Source organism: Physella acuta, unplaced genomic scaffold (genome assembly GCF_028476545.2).
Source record: "Physella acuta isolate Inbredline_101_S28 unplaced genomic scaffold, ASM2847654v3 ptg000067l, whole genome shotgun sequence".
NCBI lineage: Eukaryota > Metazoa > Mollusca > Gastropoda > Physidae > Physella > Physella acuta.
This window is the reverse complement of record NW_026731587.1, coordinates 288,465-310,835: the sequence shown is the minus strand read 5'-3', so window position 1 is coordinate 310,835 and position 22,371 is coordinate 288,465. Positions and strand designations below refer to the sequence as shown.

The following is a 22,371-nucleotide window of genomic DNA, read 5'->3' as shown; positions in this document are numbered from 1 at the left end:
TTTTCACTATTTAATCTGACGCGTGGAACGGTCGACGACAAAGAGGGAAAACTCTGGGTCGTGTTGTTATCCAGCTGTCTCGGATATATTTTACCTAACCCAACCATTGCAAGGACCAAAATTTTACAATGAGTTTTTATGTGACCCTGCCTAGCAATACATCACCGAATGTTTTTCCAGACAACGAGGCTGGGCATTTTTTCGTTAAATTACCACAGACTATCGATGTGAGTTTACACTACGAAGTTGGTCTGGTCGAGATTCAAATGCCGAACGCGTTTTGTATGCTTAGAGAACATCAAATTTGGCTCCAGTATCATTCCAGTACAGAAGGTGAAGACGTTAACCTTTTCATATTTGGAGTACGACAGACCAAATATAATTACATAGACCCGCTTGTTAACGCTATTAAAAAACTAATAAAAAGAGATATTGATGAACAAAAAGTGGAAGTTATAATTTCAAACTGTAACAAGGGATTTAAGAAAGTTGTCGTAAAAGTAATTGCGGCTGGAATAGAAAGTACCATCCGTGACAGGTTGACAAGCTATTTGCATGTTCCTGGTAGAGTTAGAGAGAAACCTCTCCCTGAAGACGAAGTAAAAACGGTATTCGTCTATTGTGACCTCGTAAAAACGAGACCGGTTGGTGATGTCATGGTCCCTTTGCTTCGGACCGTACCGATCGTTGAGAAGAAACCAAGTTCCGTTTTTCGTATTTACGACAAACCCCACTACATCCCCCTGAACCGCTTTTCATTCGACACTGTGGAAATACTTTTATGCGATGACTTGGGACAAACGCTCTCATTCACAAGTGGAACGTCGGTGTTGACACTCCATTTTAGAACACGTAAACATTTCGATCTCGAATAACTCACACCATGGTGAAACACACACTTTTACATCGAAACCCTAAATTGTACGAGGATTTTTACTGTAACCAGTACGGCGATGGTTTACCCGTTTTTATCGGTGGGCGAAATCAGAGAGGACACGGTATTGGTAGTTTCTTTAGTGGTCTAGGCCGAATGGTCCTCCCTTGGATAAAGACCGGAGGTAAGGCTTTACTCAGAGAAGGTGTTAGTACCGGGTTGCAAGTTGCAAACGACGCATTAGCGGGAAGAGACGTTGGAGAATCGTTTAAAGAACTCGCCAAGGAAGCCGGACATCGTTTATTGCAAGGCGCCGTTGATCACCTAGGACAAAACCAATCAGGAAGCGGGTTGAGAAGAAAGCGGGGGTTCTCGAGACCACCGGGTGAACCCTTCGAACAACAGATAAAACTAACACGCAGACCAAACCACAAACATTCGAAGACGTGTGTTAAGAAGAAGCATCCCAAGTATTCAGATATATTTGCTTAACCATGGCTCTTATTCACCCGAGTTCCTGTGAGTGCTTACATTCTGGATTGGATTTATTTAGTACACCCCCGACACAAACTGCCGTCGAGGAGGGTCAATTTGTTGAAATACATCCCCTGGCGTCCTTGGCACAAGGTGCACCTATAGAATTTGCCATTTCTGGCAACAGTGAAGACTATCTCGATTTGTTTAATACTTATTTACACGTGCGCGCTAAAGTAACCTTAGCGAATGGTGATTCAATACCAGCGGACGTTGATGTCGCACCCGTCAATTATTTTTTGCACAGTTTATTTTCACAAGTGGATATTTCTCTAAACGATACGCTAATTACTGCTAGTGAGAACACCTATCCGTATCGCGCCTATCTGGAAGCTACGTTAAATCACGGGGAAGAGGCCAAGAATGGGTCTCTATCGGCCGCTCTTTATGCGAGGGACTTAGCCTGTTATTTCGAGGAATTCAAAGATGACAATAATGAAGGGTATAGGATTCGCCGCACCACCGCTGCTGAAAGTCATGAGATCGATATGATGGGACGTATACACTCTGACATTTTCGCTCAAGATCGGTATATGCTGAATGGTGTTGACATTAAAATTAAACTTACACCCGCAAAAGACAGTTTCACTCTCTTGACAGCAGAACCAAACAAGTGATATAAAGCGGTTATAACGTACGCAACATTGGTGGTTAGAAAAGCCAGACTTAACCCCGCCATTTCTATCGCACACGAAAAGGCTTTAACGACAACAAATGCAAAATACCCTTTTAAACGCGTTGTAATAAAAACCTTTGCTATACCGAAAGGTATGTTAAGTCACAACCAAGACAATTTGTATATGAGTCAAACACCGACCCGTTTAGTGATCGGTCTAGTCGCCTCTACCGCCTTTAATGGAAGTTACACGAAAAACCCCTTCAATTTTCAACATTTTCACTTGACGTATTTAAATGTAAGCGTTGATGGTCGCTCGTTATCGGGAAAACCACTGGTCATGGACTTTGATAAGAAACAAGCCATTAGAGCGTTTTTCAATAGTAACCTCGCTCTTGGTATGGTTGGAAAAGATGCTGGTAATGGGATAGATTATAAAAACTTTAAGAACGGGTATACCCTGTTTGCTTTTGATTTAAGCCCTAGTCTTTTGGATGGTGAACAATTTGAATTGGCTAAATCCGGACCTGTTTCTATTGAACTTAAATTTTCACAAGTTACAGCTGACCCGATTCAAGTTATTGTGTATGCTGAACTTGATTCGGTGTTAGAAATTTCGAAAACGAGGCAAGTGCTGACAGATTACACCGCCTAACTTGGCCTATAAAAGAAAATGAACACAAGAGAACTACAAAGTATACTGGCCGCGGACTTATTTGTGCAACGCACAACTCTCTTTGCCGTTTTAGCGTGCGATCAGTTACCCGCGCGTCTCGATAGAACGAAGCAAGCGGCATTCATTATCAATCTAGATTCGTCCTCGGAGGCAGGGAGTCATTGGGTTGGTCTATTTTTCAACGGACTATCGCAATTTACTTATTTCGATAGTTTTGGCTTACCACCTCGGGAGCGGGCCATTTTGTCTTTTATAAAAAATAATTCAAACAGACCACTCGTTTACAATTCAAGAGTGTTACAAGATATTCTAACCAACAGTTGTGGGCTATATGCAGCCTATTTTGTTTTGAAGAAAGTTCGAGGTGCAAATTTAAAAGTTATATTACAACCCTTTTCGGCGTCAGCGAGTCGTCAATATATTAACGATCGTATTATAACACGTTTAACACTTCAAATTATTGGAACTAATTATAAAAGATTATTTCAAGATGTCTAATGAAGATTGGATACTTGTGGCCAGGAGTAACAATAAAGTGACGGAAATACGAACGATGAATCACACCGGATTTAAATTGGCGATTGTTAGCCAATTCATGAACAAAAACACTTTAAATCTTAGAGAGCTTATAGATGGGACCGATCTTAATTTTCCTACAAATTCTGGTGTTAGTATGAGTCGCGTCTGCTTTGAGCGCCTGTTGAGTTTACAGGATGAAATTTTAAAAGCCTTTGATGAATTGGAAAAACGTTAATAAACAAATAAAATATAAGAAGACTTTTGTTCTAATTTAGTGTGTGTGTGTGTGTGTGTGTATATACGTGTAGCATACGCGTACTAGAAAACCAACAAGGTAATGTCCGATTGCTCAACCTAATTACACCACCAGCTGTCGCACAACAGCTGTTGCACAGCTGTCAACCGCTCGGGGGAAACTCGGTGAAGCATAACAAAAATTTAATTAGGTGTGATGGGCCAGCGGCTGCGATCAATACATTCCCATTAAAACGGGCAGCGGTGAGAAAACTTCGCGGGCGGGTCGATACGTAACAGCTGTGGCTGATCGTTATCTTTAATGGATGTTCTATTTTTGTAACGTTCGTTGTGTTGAAGAATGGTACCTATACAAAGACTGTTCTAGTACATGCTAGTGTTAGTCTTTTATTTAAAACATACATACATTCAAATAAATAAACAACATTAAACAACAAAGAAAAGAAATATATCAAATAAATAAATAAACAAAAGTAATTAAAATCAAATTACGTAACTAGTTAATAATAATTTAACTAATTATAAAATAAAATAAAATTAAAAATAAACAAAATAAAAATAATTAAAAAGTAAACAAATAATCAAATTACGTAACTCGTCAATAAAAATTACACAATATAAACAAATAATCAAATTACGTAACTCGTTAATAAAAATTACACAATATAAACAAAGTAATTAAATTAAACAACAAGTAAACAAACAAATTAAACAAAATAAAAATACAATCAAAGTAATTAAATTACTTAACTAGGTCAAAAATTAATTAAAATTTAAAAATTAAATTCAAACTCATTAAAAAACGCATTAAATTACGTAACTCGTTAATAAAATTAATTAAAAATTTAAAAATTAAATTCAAACTAATTAAAAAACACATTAAAATTACGTAACTAGGTCAAAAATTAATTAAAATTTAAAAAACTCATTAAAACTAATTAAAAAACACATTAAAATTACGTAACTAGGTCAATGATTACGTCATAATGTTACTAATTACGTCACAAGGTCACCGGTGGTGACCTTGTGACCTACTCCCCCACCTGCTCACCCACCCTAGGGTGGGTGAGTATTTTACTATATGCCTTTGCGCCTGCGGCTCCTTCACCCTCACCCACCTGCTCACCCAGGTGGGTGAGTATTTTACTATATGTCATTGCGCCTGCGGCTCCTTCACCCTGCGCCTGCTCCTTCACCCTCACCCACCCTCACCCCGGTGGGTGAGTATTTTACTATATCTCATTGTCCCGCCGGCTCCTTCACCATCCGCCAGGTGGGTGAGTATTTTACTATATATCCTTTGTTCCGCATCCTGCTCCTGCTCCTGCTCCTGCTCACCCATGGCTCCTTCACCCATGCTAACCAAAAGGGACCTAATATACTACTTCCCCCCCTCTAACTTTTGATGTGCACCCCCTCAACCTTTCAATTTATTTTTCCAACTCATTTTGGCGCCCCGTAAGGTCGGCGCCCGGGGACTTATTCCCCCCCCCCCCCCCCCCCCACCCGCCCCCCCCCCCCCCCTTGCTACGCTAGTGCAGTGTCACTTATCGTCACAAAAAAACAGACCCCACATTCAAAAATATGTTTTTTATCTTTTAAAAACACCGAAAACACCGATTTCGGACTATCCCTTCATATACTGACGTCACAGGTGACCTACTCAACTCTACTTCACCTGCCCAGTGTCCCGCCAAGTCTCAGACAACATGTTTTTATCGGTTCAAAAACGATTCCAGCCGAGCATGTCTCTGACCACACTATCCCTTCATATGCTTAGGACAAAGAAACAGATGAACTCCACTTCACCTGCCCTGTATCCCGCCAAGTTCAGATAGGCAACTTTATCATTCACATCTAAAAAATAAAATAAAAATTGAAAAAAAAATAATTATCAGAGCCGTATTGGTCTAGAACCTGTGCCAGCCGCATGAAAGCCGATTACACTACCAACTTAGCTATTTACTCGTGACGTCACAGATGAATTTTTGTACTATAGTTTAATACTTTGAGTCTCCTTGTGCAACTTGATTTACGCGCATAGATCTAGATCTAAGTCTAGTAATTGTAACTTTCAAATTAAATTTTATCTTAAATTAGCCAAACAAAGATTTATATAAAATAATGAAGGTTTAAAATTATCTTGATCTAGATAAAATTATCTAGTTCTAGATTCTACGACTCGCTTAGCATGTTTATATAACGTGAAAACCCGCCATTTTGCTCTTGGTAAAGATAGCCTAAAAATAGTCGGAAGTCATGCGTACGGTCCGGACGCCATTGTTGTTAGCAACCGACCACGCCTCCAATAAAGCGAATAATCCTACTATATCTAGCTCTAGAACCTAGATAGATAAATCCGATGTATTCTCGAATTAGATGGTCATTAAAGCTAAACAAAGATTTATATAAAATAAGGCCTGAAATAGATTCTAGATGTAGAATTTGCATTAAGTCTAGATCTAGAATTTACGTAAAGTCTAGTGCCCTAGAGCTAGATCTAGAATCTAGATTTCATAACAAGTTCTTCCTTCGACAGCTGATCTGTAGATTTAGTGAAATTTATCGTAAAACTAAATGAAAATGACAGTTGAAAATTGATTTTAAGCGTTGGAACGTAATAAATAGAGCAAACGGACGTATTGTTAAAGTTATGGCCTTCAGAAAATTAGATTTAGAACGCGTTAAACTTTTGAATGGGAACACAATCTTCTTCGATAACGCCGCCATTTTATTGTACTAAACAAAAAACTGTGACGTTACGGTTCCGTCGAGTCTAGTGGTTTTTCTAATCTTTTTAAAAAAATGTGGTTAATCTACCTATGAATAAATCAATAAATTAATTAACGTCTTTTACTAAATGTGTGATTAACAATCTGTCTGCAATCAAAAAAATTTCTCTACCTACGTACTATTTTACAGCCTCCCATATCGAGCAGTTTCCTTACAGTACGAAATCAGACAAACAAATAAATATTCAAACATGTAAACAAAGTTGAGTTTTAGTAGTATACTAGACCACCCGTCATCCCTTGGATAATTGTGGGTTTCGGGGGTCATCCATAAAAAAACATCACGTCTGTCACTCAGAGGCATAGCGACCCTTCCCTGCGCCCGGAGACAAACTTTTCGTTTTGCAAACCCCCCCTCTCCCCGCAAGATTTCGATTTGCAACCCCCCCCCCCCCCCCCCTCAAACTTTTGATGTGCACCCCCCCCCCCCACTCAAACTTTCGATTTGCACCCCCCTCAACCTTTCAATTTATTTTTCCAAACCATTTTGGCGCCCCAACATATGTCCCCCCCCCTTCCCCCCTTCCCCCTCTCCCGCCTCCCCTTCCCCCCCCCCCCACCCGCCTCCCCTCCCCCTCCCGCCCCCCCCCCCCTCCTCGCTACGCTACTGTAGTGTCACTTATCGTCACAAAAAACAGACCCCACATTCAAAAATATGTTTTTTATCTTTTAAAAACACCGAAAACACCGATTTCGGACTATCCCTTCATATACTGACGTCACATGTGACCTACTCAACTCTACTTCACCTGCCCAGTGTCCCGCCAAGTCTCAGACAACATGTTTTTATCGTTTAAAAAACGATTCCAGCCGAGCATGTCTCTGACCACACTATCCTTTCATATGCTTAGGACAAAGAAACAGATGAACTCTACTTCACCTGCCCTGTATCCTGCCAAGTTCAGATAGGCAACTTTATCATTCACATCTAAAAAAAATTGACAAAAAAAATATCATTGACACATTGGTCTAGAACCTGTGCCACCCGCATGAGAGCGCCTACACTACCAACTTAGCTATTTACTCGTGACGTCACAAATGAATTTTTATACTATACTTTGAGTCTCCTTATGCAACTTGATTTACGCGCATAGATCTAGATCTAAGTCTAGTAGTAGTAACTTTCAAATTAAATTTTATCTTAAATTAGCCAAACAAAGATTTATATAAAATAATTAAGGCCTGAAATAGATTCTAGATGTATTAAGGCCTGAAATTGATTCTAGATGTAGAATTTACATTAAGTCTAGATCTAGAATTTACATATAGTCTAGTGACCTAGATCTAGGCTAGATCTAGGCTAGATTCATAACTTTACTTCGACAGCTGATCTTTAGATCTAGAGAAATTTATTGTAAAACTAAATGAAAAAAGACAGTTGAAAATTGATATAAGTGTTGGAACGTAATAAATACAGCAAACGGACGTATTGTTAAAGTTATGACCGACAGAAAATTAGATTTAGAACGCGTTAAACTTTTGAATGGGAACACAATTTTCTTCGATAGACGCCGCCATTTTATTGTACTAAAGAGTAAACAAAAAACTGTTACGTCACGGCCCCGCCGAGTGTAGTGGTCGTTCTAAACTTTTTAAAAAAATAGGGTTACTCTACGTATGAATAAATTAATAAATTAATTAACGTCTTTAAATAAATGTGTGATTAACAGTCTGTCTTAAAACAAAAAAATTTCTCTACCTACATACTATTTTACAGCTCTCCACGATGAGTGCAACCATGCGCAATAGTCAATCAGCCAAACAAAAAAAAAAAAAAAAAAAACAAACAAAAAAATAAATATTCAAACATGTAAACAAACTTGACTTTTAGTAGTATATAGATAGATAATATTGCGCACTATTATGCACTTTTTTATTTAGTGTTCACTTGGTGTGCGATTCTTTTGTCTGCGAGATTTTATTCTATTTTTAAAACTTTAAGTATTTAAAATGGATTAAAAATCATGTCTATAGCCCGAGTTCCCATCCCCTGTTATTTTATATAAAAATATTCGAGAAAGTTTAGGGGAGATCACTCCCGGTTTATTTTGTTTAAAAGCCCAACAACGTTGCATTGCTTACTAATTATTATTTTAATTGAGATTTGTTGTTTTTAGGTTTCAATATTATTAAATGTAGATTTGGTTAATCATGCTGCTCTGTTAAGAAGTTTGAGATTTTAAAAATGTATTAAGAACGCAATTCATGGCACTACTACTAGTTTTTTTTCGCAGTATACGTTAATTATTCGAATAAATATACGATGCAGCTTAGGATAGTTTATTTTCGCTTTACACTTTCAACTCTAGCGCTAGAAGGTGTGCAGCAGTCACTAAATAAACCCTGTTTTTACAATGTTAGTATTTATCCTTCTGAAATAAAAATTTCGCTGAAGTTTTTAAAAAATAGAGTCTTAAATAATTTAAAATGGTGCTATAATTATAAATCAGAGTTTACTTTTAACGTTTTACTAGCCGTCCCGGCCAGGCCATGCACTGGCCTCTGTGAAAAACCTATCTGTAAATGGCTATGACTAGTGTGTTTAGTAATCAGTATATATCCGGCATTGCCCGGGTATAGGAAATATATTACTTTTGGAATTAACACTAACCACAACCAACCAAAACCAAAACACACAAAAAAAAAAACCGCAAACATAGCACAAACGCAAACACAAATACAAACACAAACAAAATCACAAACCCAACCACAAACCCAAAGAAAACACAAACACAAACGCAAACTAAAAAGCAAACAAAAACAAACCTAAATCCAAACATAAATACAATTCTAAACCCAACCACAAACGCAAACCCAAACACAAAGAACACACAATCGCAAACATAAACGCAAAGTGCTCACAGTCCAGACCGGGGCTTTAAATCGCACCATTCTGTGGCGCCGGCGGAACCACCTGATTCATTTAGTAAACGACTATAATACCCCAAGCTTATCCGCAAACGGAAAGATAGAAGTAAACATAGAGGACGCTTATGGACTGGCTTCTAAATTGTAATTAATTTTTAAAAAAATAGTAAACAGTACGTTCAGTGTATAAAATAAATAAAAGGCAGTGTTTAAAATATTTATTTTTTACTTACCAGAATTCACTTTATCAATCCACGCTAATTATGTAATTATTTTTTACCTTTACCCAACACCAAAACAAAGTAATAAAAGGTACCCCCCCCCCCCCAAGATGTAATGTTTTTATTAAAGGGAAGTAATTGTGTTTTCCTAATTTATCAAGGGACGTAATCAGTGCTAGAGGAATAAAAGTAAATAATTTTCAGACACAATTCAAATTTTTGTTTAGGGTGAGACATTTTCTTTAATTTTCTTTAATGCACCTTTTGTCAATTAAGATTATAAATTTTGGAAAATGAAATATATTAATTTTTATATCATTAATTTATATGATGAGCACTTTAGATATCTCACACTATGGCGATGAAGTTGTTTTTTAAAACGATTTTAACACGTTTTTCTTAACTCAGCTTCGCGTTTGTTTGTTTGTTTGGATGTTTGTTGTTAAAATTGACATCGAAAATTAGCCCACTTCTGATTGCTCTATAGATCTGAAATTCGGCATGCAGGCTACTTTCGCCTAACAATTTCAGATGCAATCATAAAAACTAGCAATTAGAGACCGTAATTAGCTTAATTTAATTACGCCCCAAGGACCATAAAATTGAGGACATGATTTCTAAAGATACCGACAAGACTGGAGGCCTATTGACGCAGTTACTTCGGCCCCAATCGATGTGAGCGCGCTGGCCGTGATCGTATAGTGGTTAGTACTTCGCGTTGTGGCCGCGACAACCCAGGTTCGAATCCTGGTCGCTCAAGATTTTTAGTCCGTGTATTTATAAACACTTAGTCAAGTCATACTTAATCAAGTCATTAGATAAAGTAGAAAATAAACTATATAAAAAACTTTTTTAAAAACCACGTTTTTCATGTGTAGCAACGGACTAAAAAGGAGAAAATAAAATACTTAAAAAAAAACTTTAAAAAAAACCACGTTTTTCTTGTGGACTAAAAAGAAGAAAATAAATTTTTCTTTTGTGCTTCCTCGAGCTGTGCAGGTTCTTGTGATGAGTGACAAAAAACGTGGGTCGGGCAGATGGGTCGGGAAATTTGATGGCGAACGTACCCACGTTTTTTGTCAGTCATCACAAGAACCTGCACAGCTCGAGGAAGCACAAAAGAAAAATTTATTTTCTTCTTTTTAGTCCACAAGAAAAACGTGGTTTTTTTAAAAGTTTTTTTTTAAGTATTTTATTCTTAACTCAGCTTCGCGTTTGTTTGGATGTTTGTTGTTAAAATTGACATCGAAAATTAACCCACTTCTGATTGCTCTAGAGCTCTGAAATTTGGCAGGCAGGCTACTTTCGCCTAACAATTTCAGATGCAATCATAAAAACTAGCAATTAGAGACCGTAATTAGCTTAATTTAATTACGCCCGAAGGACCATAAAACTGAGGACATGATTTCTAAAGATACCGACAAGACTGGAGGCCTATCGACACATTTACTTCGGCCCCAATCGATGTGAGCGCGCTGGCCGTGATCGCATAGTAGTTAGTACTTCGCGTTGTGGCCGCGACAACCCAGGTTCGAATCCTGGTCGCTCAAGATTTTTTTAGTCCGTGTATTTATAAACACTTAGTCAAGTCATACTTAATCAAGTCATTAGATGAAGTAGAAAATAAACTATATAAAAAACTTTTTTAAAAACCACGTTTTTTATGTGTAGCAACGGACTAAAAAGGAGAAAATAAAATACTTAAAAAAACTTTTAAAAAAAACCACGTTTTTCTTGTGGACTAAAAAGTAGAAAATAACTATTTACATACATTTGATGACAAAAAACGTGGGTCGGGCAGATGGGTCGGGAAATTTGATGGTGAACGTACCCACGTTTTTTGTCATCAAATGTATGTAAATAGTTATTTTCTACTTTTTAGTCCACAAGAAAAACGTGGTTTTTTTAAAAGTTTTTTTAAGTATTTTTTTCTCTATTCCATTGTAATCACGGGTCCGCTGCCCGTTGTCCGCAGTCGCATAGATTATTCAACTTTATATTTAAAATTAATATTAAAGGTGTTATAAATCTAAAAAAAAAATATTCAACTTTATATATTAGATTTAAAAATTAGTTAATATTATTTTCTCATCGGAGAGCGATAGAGATGGCAAAGATGATAAGGATACGGTAACGGATAAGAAGGATGATAAGCATGATAAGCATGATAAGAATGATAAACATGATTATAAGTCTACGAGTAGAAATAGCGTTATGTTTATATTAACGTTTACATTACCGGTTGAGATTATGGCAAGTTAGGTTATATATATTTTCTCTGATGACCATATTTGCATATTGACATTTAATTGAAAACTCTATATATTCCCCGAAACCCAAGCAGCGCAACGCATATCCTGCTAGTTATAAATAAAAGCTTGCCATTATAAATGCTTTTCTATATTAATTATACGTTTGTTATGTTTCTGTTATGTTATGCTTTATTATGTTATCTTTGTGTTGGGTTATATTACATTTTTCTTGTGTTTAATGATATTCTTGATGGGGGGGGGGGGGCTTGATTGACTTACATAACAAATTTTAATGACTTACCGAACGAACAGGCTGAATGTTGACTACAAGAGCAAAAAATAAGCCTGTCTTGGCGAAATCCATGGCCTTCCGCGAAAGTAACTTGATCAGTGGCAAACACTTTTACTTTTACATACAAACAATTGGTGAAATACAAACAATTGGTGAAATACAAACATCTGGTGAAATACAAACCATTGGTGAAATATAAGAGAATCGTAGTTGAAAAAGCAACGCAAATGCTTTAATCTACAGCTAACCTATCTATGCCTATAGACCATGAATTTAATCCAACAGAAGTATTTAATTTCGTTTTAAATTTAAGATATCCCTTTTTTAAACCCACTCATCTATACTAGCTGTCACTATAGCTAGATGAACGAACCAAGCTATACTAGCTGTCACTATAGCTAGATGAACGAACCAAGCTATTTAAATGTCACTATAGCTAGATGGACGAACCAAGCTATACTAGCTGTCACTATAGCTAGATGAACGAACCAAGCTATACTAGCTGTCACTATAGCTAGATGAACGAACCAAGCTATACTAGCTGTCACTATAGCTAGATGAACGAACCAAGCTATTTAAATGTCACTATAGCTAGATGAACGAACCAAGCTATTTAAATGTCACTATAGCTAGATGAACGAACCAAGCTATATTATCTGTCACTATAGCTAGATGAACGAACCAAGCTATTTAAATGTCACTATAGCTAGATGAACGAACCAAGCTATACTAGCTGTCACTATAGCTAGATGAACGAACCAAGCTATTTAAATGTCACTATAGCTAGATGAACGAACCAAGCTATACTAGCTGTCACTATAGCTAGATGAACGAACCAAGCTTTACTATCTGTCACTATAGCTAGATGCACGAACCAAGCTATACTAGCTGTCACTATAGCTAGATAAACGAACCAAGCTATTTAAATGTCACTATAGCTAGATGAACGAACCAATCTATACTAGCTGTCACTATAGCTAGATGAACGAACCAAGCTATACTAGCTGTCACTATAGCTAGATGAACGAACCAAGCTATTTAAATGTCACTATAGCTAGATGAACGAACGAAGCTATTTAAATGTCACTATAGCTAGTTGGACGAACCAAGCTATACTAGCTGTCACTATAGCTAGATGGACGAACCAAGCTATACTAGCTGTCACTATAGCTATGTGAACGAACCAAGCTTTACTAGCTGTCACTATAGCTAGATGGACGAACCAAGCTATACTAGCTGTCACTATAGCTACATGAACGAACCAAGCTATTTAAATGTCACTATAGCTAGATGGACGAACCAAGCTATACTAGCTGTCACTATAGCTAGATGAACGAACCAAGCTATTTAAATGTCACTATAGCTAGATGGACGAACCTAGCTATACTAGCTGTCACTATAGCTAGATGAACGAACCAAGCTATTTAAATGTCACTATAGCTAGATGAACGAACCAGGCTTTACTAGCTGTCACTATAGCTAGATGAACGAACCAAGCTATTTAAATGTCATATAGCTAGATGGACGAACCAAGCTATACTAGCTGTCACTATAGCTAGATGGTCGCACCAAGCTATACTAGCTGTCACTATAGCTAGATGGACGAACCATGCTATACTAGCTGTCACTATAGCTAGATGAACGAACCAAGCTTTACTAGCTGTCACTATAGCTAGATGGACGAACCAAGCTATACTAGCTGTCACTATAGCTAGATGAACGAACCAAGCTATACTAGCTGTCACTATAGCTAGATGCACGAACCAAGCTATTTAAATGTCATTATAGCTAGATGGACGAACCAAGCTATTTAAATGTCATTATAGCTAGATGGACGAACCTACCTCTTCTGTCACTGCAGGCGTGTCAGCAATATTTTTATTTGACACCATCGAGCTAAGAGAATTTGATCTAGCGTTTCTCTTCACGCGATCTTTGATAGAGCTTGCCACTTCATTCGGAGATACAAAGGCCCGATAACCAGTCAGTAAACATGTTCCACATGACTAACCTCCCTTTTTGTAAGGCAATTGGAATTTGTTAAAATAGTATCGATACATTTTAAGGTATCGTCTAGTCTGAAATAGACAAGCATATTAATGTTTTTAAGCTATTGTTTATGCTGAAGTAGACCTTGGAATCGATATTTTAAAAGTACCGTCTCTGCTGTTGTTTTTCCCTAGCAACAAATGTGTGTGTTCCCCTAGCTACTAATGTGTGTTCCCCTAGCCCCACCTGTGTGTGTTCCTCTAGCCCAACCTGTTTGTTCCCCAAGCTACAAATGTGGTTCCCCTAGCACCACCTGTGTGCTCCTCTAGCCCCAATTGTGCGTTCCCCTAGTATCAACTGTGTGTTCCCCTAGCAGCACCTGTGTGTTCCCCTAGCCCCACCTATTTGTGTTCCCCTAGCTCCACCTGTGTTTTCCTCTAGCACCACCTGTGTGTGTTCCCCTAGCCCCACCTATTTGTGTTCCTCTAGCCCCACCTATTTGTGTTCCTCTAGCACCACCTGTGCGTGTTCCCCTAGCCTCACCTATTTGTGTTCCCCTAGTTACAAATGTGCGTGTTCCCCTAGCTACAAATGTGCGTGTTCCTCTAGCACCACCTGTGTGTTCCCCTAGCACCACCTTTGTGTGTTCCCCTAGCTACAAATGTGCGTGTTCCCCTAGCACCACCTGTGTGTGTTCCCCTAGCACCACCTGTGTGTGTTCCTCTAGCACCACCTGTGTGTGTTCCTCTAGCCCCACCTGTGTGTGTTCCTCTAGCCCCACCTGTGTGTGTTCCCCTAGCCCCACCTATTTGTGTTCCCCTAGCTCCACCTGTGTGTGTTCCCCTAGCCCCACCTATTTGTGTTCCCCTAGCCCCACCTATTTGTGTTCCCCTAGCACCACCTGTGTGTGTTCCCCTAGCCCCACCTGTGTGTTCCCCTAGCCCCACCTGTGTGTTCCCCGAGCACCACCTGTTTGTGTTCCCCTAGTTACAAATGTGCGTGTTCCCCTAACTACAAATGTGCGTGTTCCTCTAGCACCACCTGTGTGTGTTCCCCTAGCACCACCTGTGTGTGTTCCTCTAGCACCACCTGTGTGTGTTCCCCTAGCACCACCTGTGTGTTCCCCTAGCCCCACCTATTTGTGTTCCCCTAGCCCCACCTGTGTGTTCCCCGAGCACCACCTGTTTGTGTTCCCCTAGTTACAAATGTGCGTGTTTCCCTAACTACAAATGTGCGTGTTCCTCTAGCACCACCTGTGTGTGTTCCCCTAGCACCACCTGTGTGTGTTCCCCTAGCACCACCTGTGTGTTCCCCTAGCACCACCTTTGTGTGTTCCCCTAGTACCACCTGTGTGTGTTCCCCTAACTACAAATGTGCGTGTTCCCCTAGCACCACCTGTTTGTGTTCCCCTAGTTACAAATGTGCGTGTTCCCCTAGTTACAAATATGTGTTCCCCTAGCACCACCTATTTGTGTTCCCCTAGCTACAATTGTGCGTGTTCCCCTAGCACCACCTGTGCGTGTTCCCTTAGCACCATATGTGTGTGTTCCTCTAGCCCCACCTATTTGTGTTCCCCTAGCTACAATTGTGCGTGTTCCCCTAGCACCACCTGTGCGTGTTCCCCTAGCACCACCTGTGTTCCTCTAGCACCACCTGTGTTCCTCTAGCACCACCTTTGCGTTTTCCTCCTAACACCACCCGTGTGTTCCCCTAGTTACAAATGTGCGTGTTCCCCTAACTACAAATGTGCGTGTTCCCCTAGCCCCACCTCTTTGTGTTCCCCTAGCCCCACCTATTTGTGTTCCCCTAGTTACAAATGTGCGTGTTCCCCTAGCCCCACCTGTGTGTTCCCCTAGCCCCACCTATTTGTGTTCCCCTAGTTACAAATGTGCGTGTTCCCCTAGCCCCACCTCTTTGTGTTCCCCTAGCCCCACCTATTTGTGTTCCCCTAGTTACAAATGTGCGTGTTCCCCTAGCCCCACCTGTGTGTTCCCCTAGCCCCACCTATTTGTGTTCCCCTAGTTACAAATGTGCGTGTTCCCCTAGCCCCACCTCTTTGTGTTCCCCTAGCCCCACCTGTGTGTATTCCCCTAGCACCACCTGTGTGTGTTCCCCTAGCACCACCTGTGTGTGTTCCCCTAGCCCCACCTGTGTGTGTTCCCCTAGCCCCACCTGTGTGTTCCCCTAGCACCACCTGTGCGTGTTCCCCTAGCACCACCTGTGTGTTCCCCTAGCCCCACCTGTGTGTTCCCCTAGCACCACCTGTGTGTGTTCCCCTAGCACCACCTGTGTGTGTTCCCCTAGCACCACCTGTGTGTGTTCCCCTAGCACCACCTGTGTGTGTTCCCCTAACTACAAATGTGTGTTCCTTAGTGTCTACTAATCAGGCTGTCATGTTCTTTGTTGAGTGTTAAGTGAAAAAAAATTTTTAATCAATCGAACGTTTGATTGTCTGTTGAGTGCCGTCTGTTGAGTGCCGTCTGTTGAGTGCCTTCTTTTGAGTGAATTACCGCGTCAAAAACGGTGACAGCGTGCTAGTCTCTTCACCCCCACTTACCTTGCAGCAGCTAATGAGCTGACACCATTAGACACTGGTTGATTGAGGGTAAGCACTTCGTTTTTCTAGCGTAACACGTCATTATAAGAGGTCATTGCAGCGTTTGATGTTTTCAGAAGACGAAATTATCAACGACCCACTTCATGGGACGGTGTGGTCGAACTGTAGAGCATACGACGGCTCCATACAAGTTCCAAGTCCGGGTTCAAGTCCCTGGATCCACTCAGCTGACACGTGAGGCTGTTTTTGGTTGAGGTTACAGAAACAGGTGAACTCTATTTCACTCGCCCTATTGACCGTCAGGTTTAAAAAAGAACTTTACTTTTATAATCAGAGTTGAAAATCATCAAAGCAGGTCAGGTTAGAGCTTTAGACTATATCGTCTTATCTCTAAAACTATTTTGGTTTACCAAAGCTTAGAACTATAGCTGGAAATTTATTTATGAAGTTTTGTAGTTTACTATTGTACTAGCCGTCGGTACACACTACACGTGAATTATAGGCCTATATATTTTAATGTTATAGGCCTACTTGTTTAAAAATATTTTATAATAAAATACTTAAAAAAAACTTTTTAAAAAACCACGTTTTTCTTGTGGACTAAAAAGTAGAAAATAAATTTTTCTTCCGACCCTAGGGGATCTACCAATGACTGCTCGTAGAGATGACTGTTCATACATTTGATGACAAAAAACGTGGGTACGTTCACCATCAAATTTCCAAAATTCGTGTGTTGTGTGCTTTTCGCTTTAATCATAAATCTGCCCGACCCACGTTTTTTTGTCATCAAATATATGAACAGTCATCACAAGAACCTGCACAGCTCGAGGAAGCACAAAATCTACGAGCAGTCATTGGTAGATCCCCTAGGGTCGGAAGAAAAATTTATTTTCTACTTTTTAGTCCACAAGAAAAACGTGTTTTTTTAAAAAGTTTTTTAAGTATTTTATTTTCTCCTTTTTAGTCCGTTGCTACACATAAAAAACGTGGTTTTTAAAAAGTTTTTTATATAGTTCATTTTCTACTTTATCTAATGACTTGATTAAGTATGACTTGACTAAGTGTTTTTAAATACATAAACATTTAGAGGATTTTTTATCAAAATAAAAAGGATCAAAAGGTTTTTGAATGCTTTTAGGTAGTTGGCCCACCGTCCATCCCTCCTCGAACAGATTAACTGTCGATTCTCCACCCACCTTAAGCATTACACTGTAAAACATTTTAAAAAAAAGAGGCTGAAATGAAACTAAAATGATTAATTTTGCTGTGCTCTATTCTGGGGCTGATGGTTCCGCATACTAAAAACCTATCACTATTTTCAGAAGTCTACTATCGCAAATCGGTATATCCAATCCTCATGACACAACGATTTGTTCAGTTCAACGCAGTCAACACGAATGGAGTGGACATACAGGTGTGTAGCTACCGTAGCTGGCGTGGAGATCTACTCACGAATCACGTGATGGTCTGGGGTTGTCAACAAACACACGGACACGGTAACACATTGTTAACGGTGACACGGTTGGTACGCTGGGCAGAGTGGGTGGGTGATCAAAACAGTAAACAAGGACAAAAGTACTTTTTCTTCTATGTGGGTGTGTTTTGAAGTTAAAACTCGCAACTTAAACTTCACTGATTTCTAATAGCGTCTTATAAGATAAACGCCTTCCCAATGATATCGCAAACTTTCTAAGTAGCCAATTATATTTTAGTAATTTGTCGCAAATTTCTCGGTTTCACGGCGTTGTTTATTTTTTTTTTCACTAAGGGGTCTTCACAATGCGCGTCACACTTTTTAATGAAAGGCCCATTTTCAAATCTTGAGCGACCGATACGCTTTAAACAGAGAAGGGGCGTAATTTAATTAAGCTAATTTAGGTCTCTAATTGCTAGTTTTTATGATTGCATCTGAAATTGTTAGGCGAAAATAGCCTGCATGCCGAATTTCAGATCTCTAGAGCAATCAGAAGTGGGCTAATTTTCGTTGTCAATTTTAACAACAAACAAATCCATAAACAAACGCGAAGCTGAGTTAAGAAAAACGTGGTAAAATAGTGATTGGTCAAAACGCAATGTGCTTACTACATGTTGAACGATATTAGTAAATAGCTAAAAGTCCGACACATTTAAAATAACATAGGCTACCAATACCTATTAGAACAACTAAATAATACACATTATTAGTCAACACAACATCATATTAAATGCATACACTGATTATGAGACTTACATTACTCTATTAAAAACCCGGCTGTTCAATGGTATTTATGTTATTTTTAAAAGTAATTTGTATTACTTTTGGCCTAAAAATTTGTATACATTTCTTAGCGTACGTCTTGATAAGTAGATCTATGGATCTAAATATCAAATTTAAATAAATAGATAATTTCTTCATATTTTAAAAGGGATCGTCCATAAATGACGTCACACTCCTTGGGGGGAGGTGGGGGGTCCATAATTTTGTGACGGTGTGTGATGAGGGGGAGGGGGGTTCAGAAGGTGCGACGTCACACTTTTGCATTATAAAAAAACCAATGTTAGAAATAGAATTTTAGACGTTATTTCGCGTTTTAGCCTAGATGATCATAACGAAAATGTGTAGGCACGGAGAGATTGTGTGTGAGAGTGGCCTCCCCTTGAAAGTGGGGTGCGAGCGTGAAAAACAAGTGTGTGAACAGTAGTGTGTAAGCAGTGTGTGATGTAGCGTCAACTTAACGGAGCATGTCGTCAGTTTTTTCTTCGTGTCAAAGTTCACTGTTTCTCTTGTAGTTGATGTAAATGATACTTCAACGAGAAAAATGGCCCGTTGAGGAACGATACAACGGGCGCTAGGTTGATAGTGCTGTCTCTTTTCTCTAAAGTAAAACCAACCCCCCCCCCCCCCAACACACACACACACACTCCAAAACATGTCTACCGTCCCATTCAACGAAACATAATTATATACTTTTTCCAGTGTCCGCCCCCTCCCCGAAAATTCTACCCCCGCCCCCCCAAAAATTTAAAGTACCCCCACCCCTCTCCGGGGAGGAAAAAGTCTGAAAGAAACACTGGTCGCATTTGTAGATTATACAAACTAAAGGAAGAACCTGGGCGGGGCTTCGCCCCTACCGGAAAAGATGCATGAAAAAAACTGCACGCTAAACATTTTTTTTAGATTAGAAAAATTCCTCCCTACGGGGAGGAAAAGTCTGAAAGAAACACTGGTGTCGCACTTAGCCACTACCCGAAGAACTGCATGAAACTGCACGCAAACCACTTTTTAGATTAGACACATTAATTAGGTGGTAATTTTATTATAGAGTATCGATGAAGAAATTTCTTATGAGTTGGGGAGGGGGGAGGGGGCTTACATGTTCTTACGCGGGGGTGGGGCTTCGCCCCTACCCGAAGAATTGTATGAAAGAAACTCCACGCAAACCACTTAGATTAGACAAAATTGGCTTTTTAAATTCAATGTTTACTCGAGAATCAATGACGTCATATTAATGTGTGCACTCTCCGGCTTGATACTATTTTCTTCTCTATGCTAAATGTGACGTCATATTTCGTTTCCGTATTACTATGCATGTTTTTATTTTGCTTGTGTTTTCTCTACAGCGTTCTTGTCAGACAGATAGATAGACAGATACACAGACAGCGAAACTATTAGTATTAACGAGAAAAATGGCCCGTTGAGGAAGGATACAACGGGCGCTAGGTTGATAGTGCTGTCTATTTTCTCTAAACTAACCCCCCACACACACACACTCCCCAAAACATGTCTACCGTCCCACTCAACGAAATATAATTATATACTTTTTCCAGTGTCCGCCCCCTCCCAGAAAATTCTACCCCCGACCTCGAAAATTTCAAGTACCCCACCCCTCTTAGGGGAGGAAAAAGTCTGAAAGAAACAGTGGTCGCGTTTGTAGAATTTACAAACTAAAGGAAGAACCTGGGCGGGGCTTCGCCCCTACCGGAAGAGATGCATGAAAAAAACTGTGCACGCTAAACACTTTTTAGATTAGAAAAAGTTCCTCCCTCCGGAGAGGAAAAAGTCTGAAAGAAACACTGGTGTCGCGCTTAGCCACTACCCGAAGAATAGCATGAAAGAAACTCTGAACGCAAACCCTTTTTTTAGATTAGACACGTTAATTAGGCTGTAATTTTATTATAGAGTATCGATGACGACATTTCTTTTTAGTTGGGGGGGGGGGGGGGCGGGGGGCGGCTTAGACGTTCTTTCTCCAGGCTGGGGCTTCGCCCCTAGCCGAAGAATTGTATGAAAGAAGCTCTTCACGCAAACCACTTAGATTAGACAAAATTGGCTTTTTAATTCAATGTTTACTCGATAATCAATGACGTCATATTATTTTGTGCACTCTCCCGGCTGTCGACTTTTTTCTACTATATGCTGAATATGACGTCATGTTTCACTTCCGTCTTACTATGAAAGTTTTTAATTTGCTTGTGTTTTCTCTAGAGCGTTCTTGTCAGATAGATAGACAGATAAATACATAGATACATAGATAAATAGCCAGACAGACAGCGAAACTATTATATAGAATGTTGGAATATCACTTTGTGGATTGTGTTCTTTATTAGTGTTACACCTGACCCCAAACGAGCCAAAAATAATTAGAAAGCCAAGTGTAACACACACACACACACACACACACACACTCTCTCTCTCTCTCTTTCTGTGTTTGTGTGTGTGTGTGTTACAATCGGCTTTGCGCTATTAAAACCATTTTTTTTAATTGCTCATCCCACACAACGTTCATAGTTTATTAAAAGATGAACTATAACTTGGGGTATAGGGGATTGGATTAAACGGGGCTGGATGGATTAGATCAAGGATTAGATGGGGCTGGATAAATTAGATCAAGGATTAGATGGGGCTGGATGGATTACATCAAGGATTAGACGGGGCTGGATGGATTACATCAAGGATTAGATGGGCTGGATGGATTACATCAAAGATTAGATGGGGCTGGATGGATTACATCAAGAATTAGATGGGCTGGATGGATTACATCAAGGATTAGATGGGCTGGATTAATTACATCAAGGATTAGACTGGGCTGGATGGATTACATCAAGAATTAGATGGGCTGGATGGATTACATCAAGGATTAGACGGGGCTGGATGGATTACATCAAAGATTAGATGGGCTGGATGGATTACATCAAGGATTAGATGGGGCTGGATGGATTACATCAAGGATTAGATGGGCTGGATGGATTACATCAAGGATTAGATGGGGCTGAATGGATTACATCAAGGATTAGATGGGCTGGATGGATTACATCAAGGATATGATGGGGCTGGGTGGATTACATCAAGGATTAGATGGGGCTGGATGGATTACATCAAGGATTAGACTGGGCTGGATGGATTACATCAAGAATTAGATAAGGCTGGATGGATTACATCAAACATTAGATGGGGCTGGATGGATTACATCAAGGATTAGGTTGGGCTGGGTAGATTACATCAAGGATTAGACTGGGCTGGATGGATTACATCAAGGATTAGACTGGGCTGGATGGATTACATCAAGGATTAGATGGGCTGGATGGATTACATCAAGGATATGATGGGGCTGGGTGGATTACATCAAGGATTAGATGGGGCTGGATGGATTACATCAAGGATTAGACTGGGCTGGATGGATTACATCAAGGATTAGGTTGGGCTGGGTAGATTACATCAAGGATTAGACTGGGCTGGGTGGATTACATCAAAGATTAGATGGGCTGGATGGATTACATCAAGGATATGATGGGGCTGGGTGGATTACATCAAGGATTAGATGGGGCTAGATGGATTACATCAAGGATTAGACTGGGCTGAATGGATTACATCAAGGATTAGACGGGGCAAAATGCGCAAATTCAAACTAATTATACTAAAACACATTTTTTTTCATGTTTCGTGGAC

The 22,371-nt window shown here is 39.6% G+C and overlaps 1 protein-coding gene across 5 annotated transcripts in view; it reads right to left on the bottom strand.

The window, feature by feature from the left end:
* Positions 1-13,886, bottom strand: part of LOC131951866 (protocadherin Fat 1) — a 47,999-nt gene extending 34,113 nt beyond the window's left edge. For 3 of the 5 annotated variants that reach the window (XM_059314293.1, XM_059314275.1, XM_059314308.1), the window contains exons 1-2: positions 13,744-13,886; positions 11,909-12,013 (exon numbers count right to left, since the gene is read on the bottom strand). In XM_059314293.1, the coding sequence (XP_059170276.1) occupies positions 11,909-11,971 (63 nt within the window). In that variant the 5' untranslated portion in view covers positions 11,972-12,013; positions 13,744-13,886. Of the gene's footprint in view, positions 1-11,908; positions 12,067-13,743 lie in introns of all 5 variants that reach the window. The other 2 variants (XM_059314284.1, XM_059314301.1) reach the window with 2 other exon arrangements.
* Positions 13,887-22,371: the final 8,485 nt, after the last annotated feature.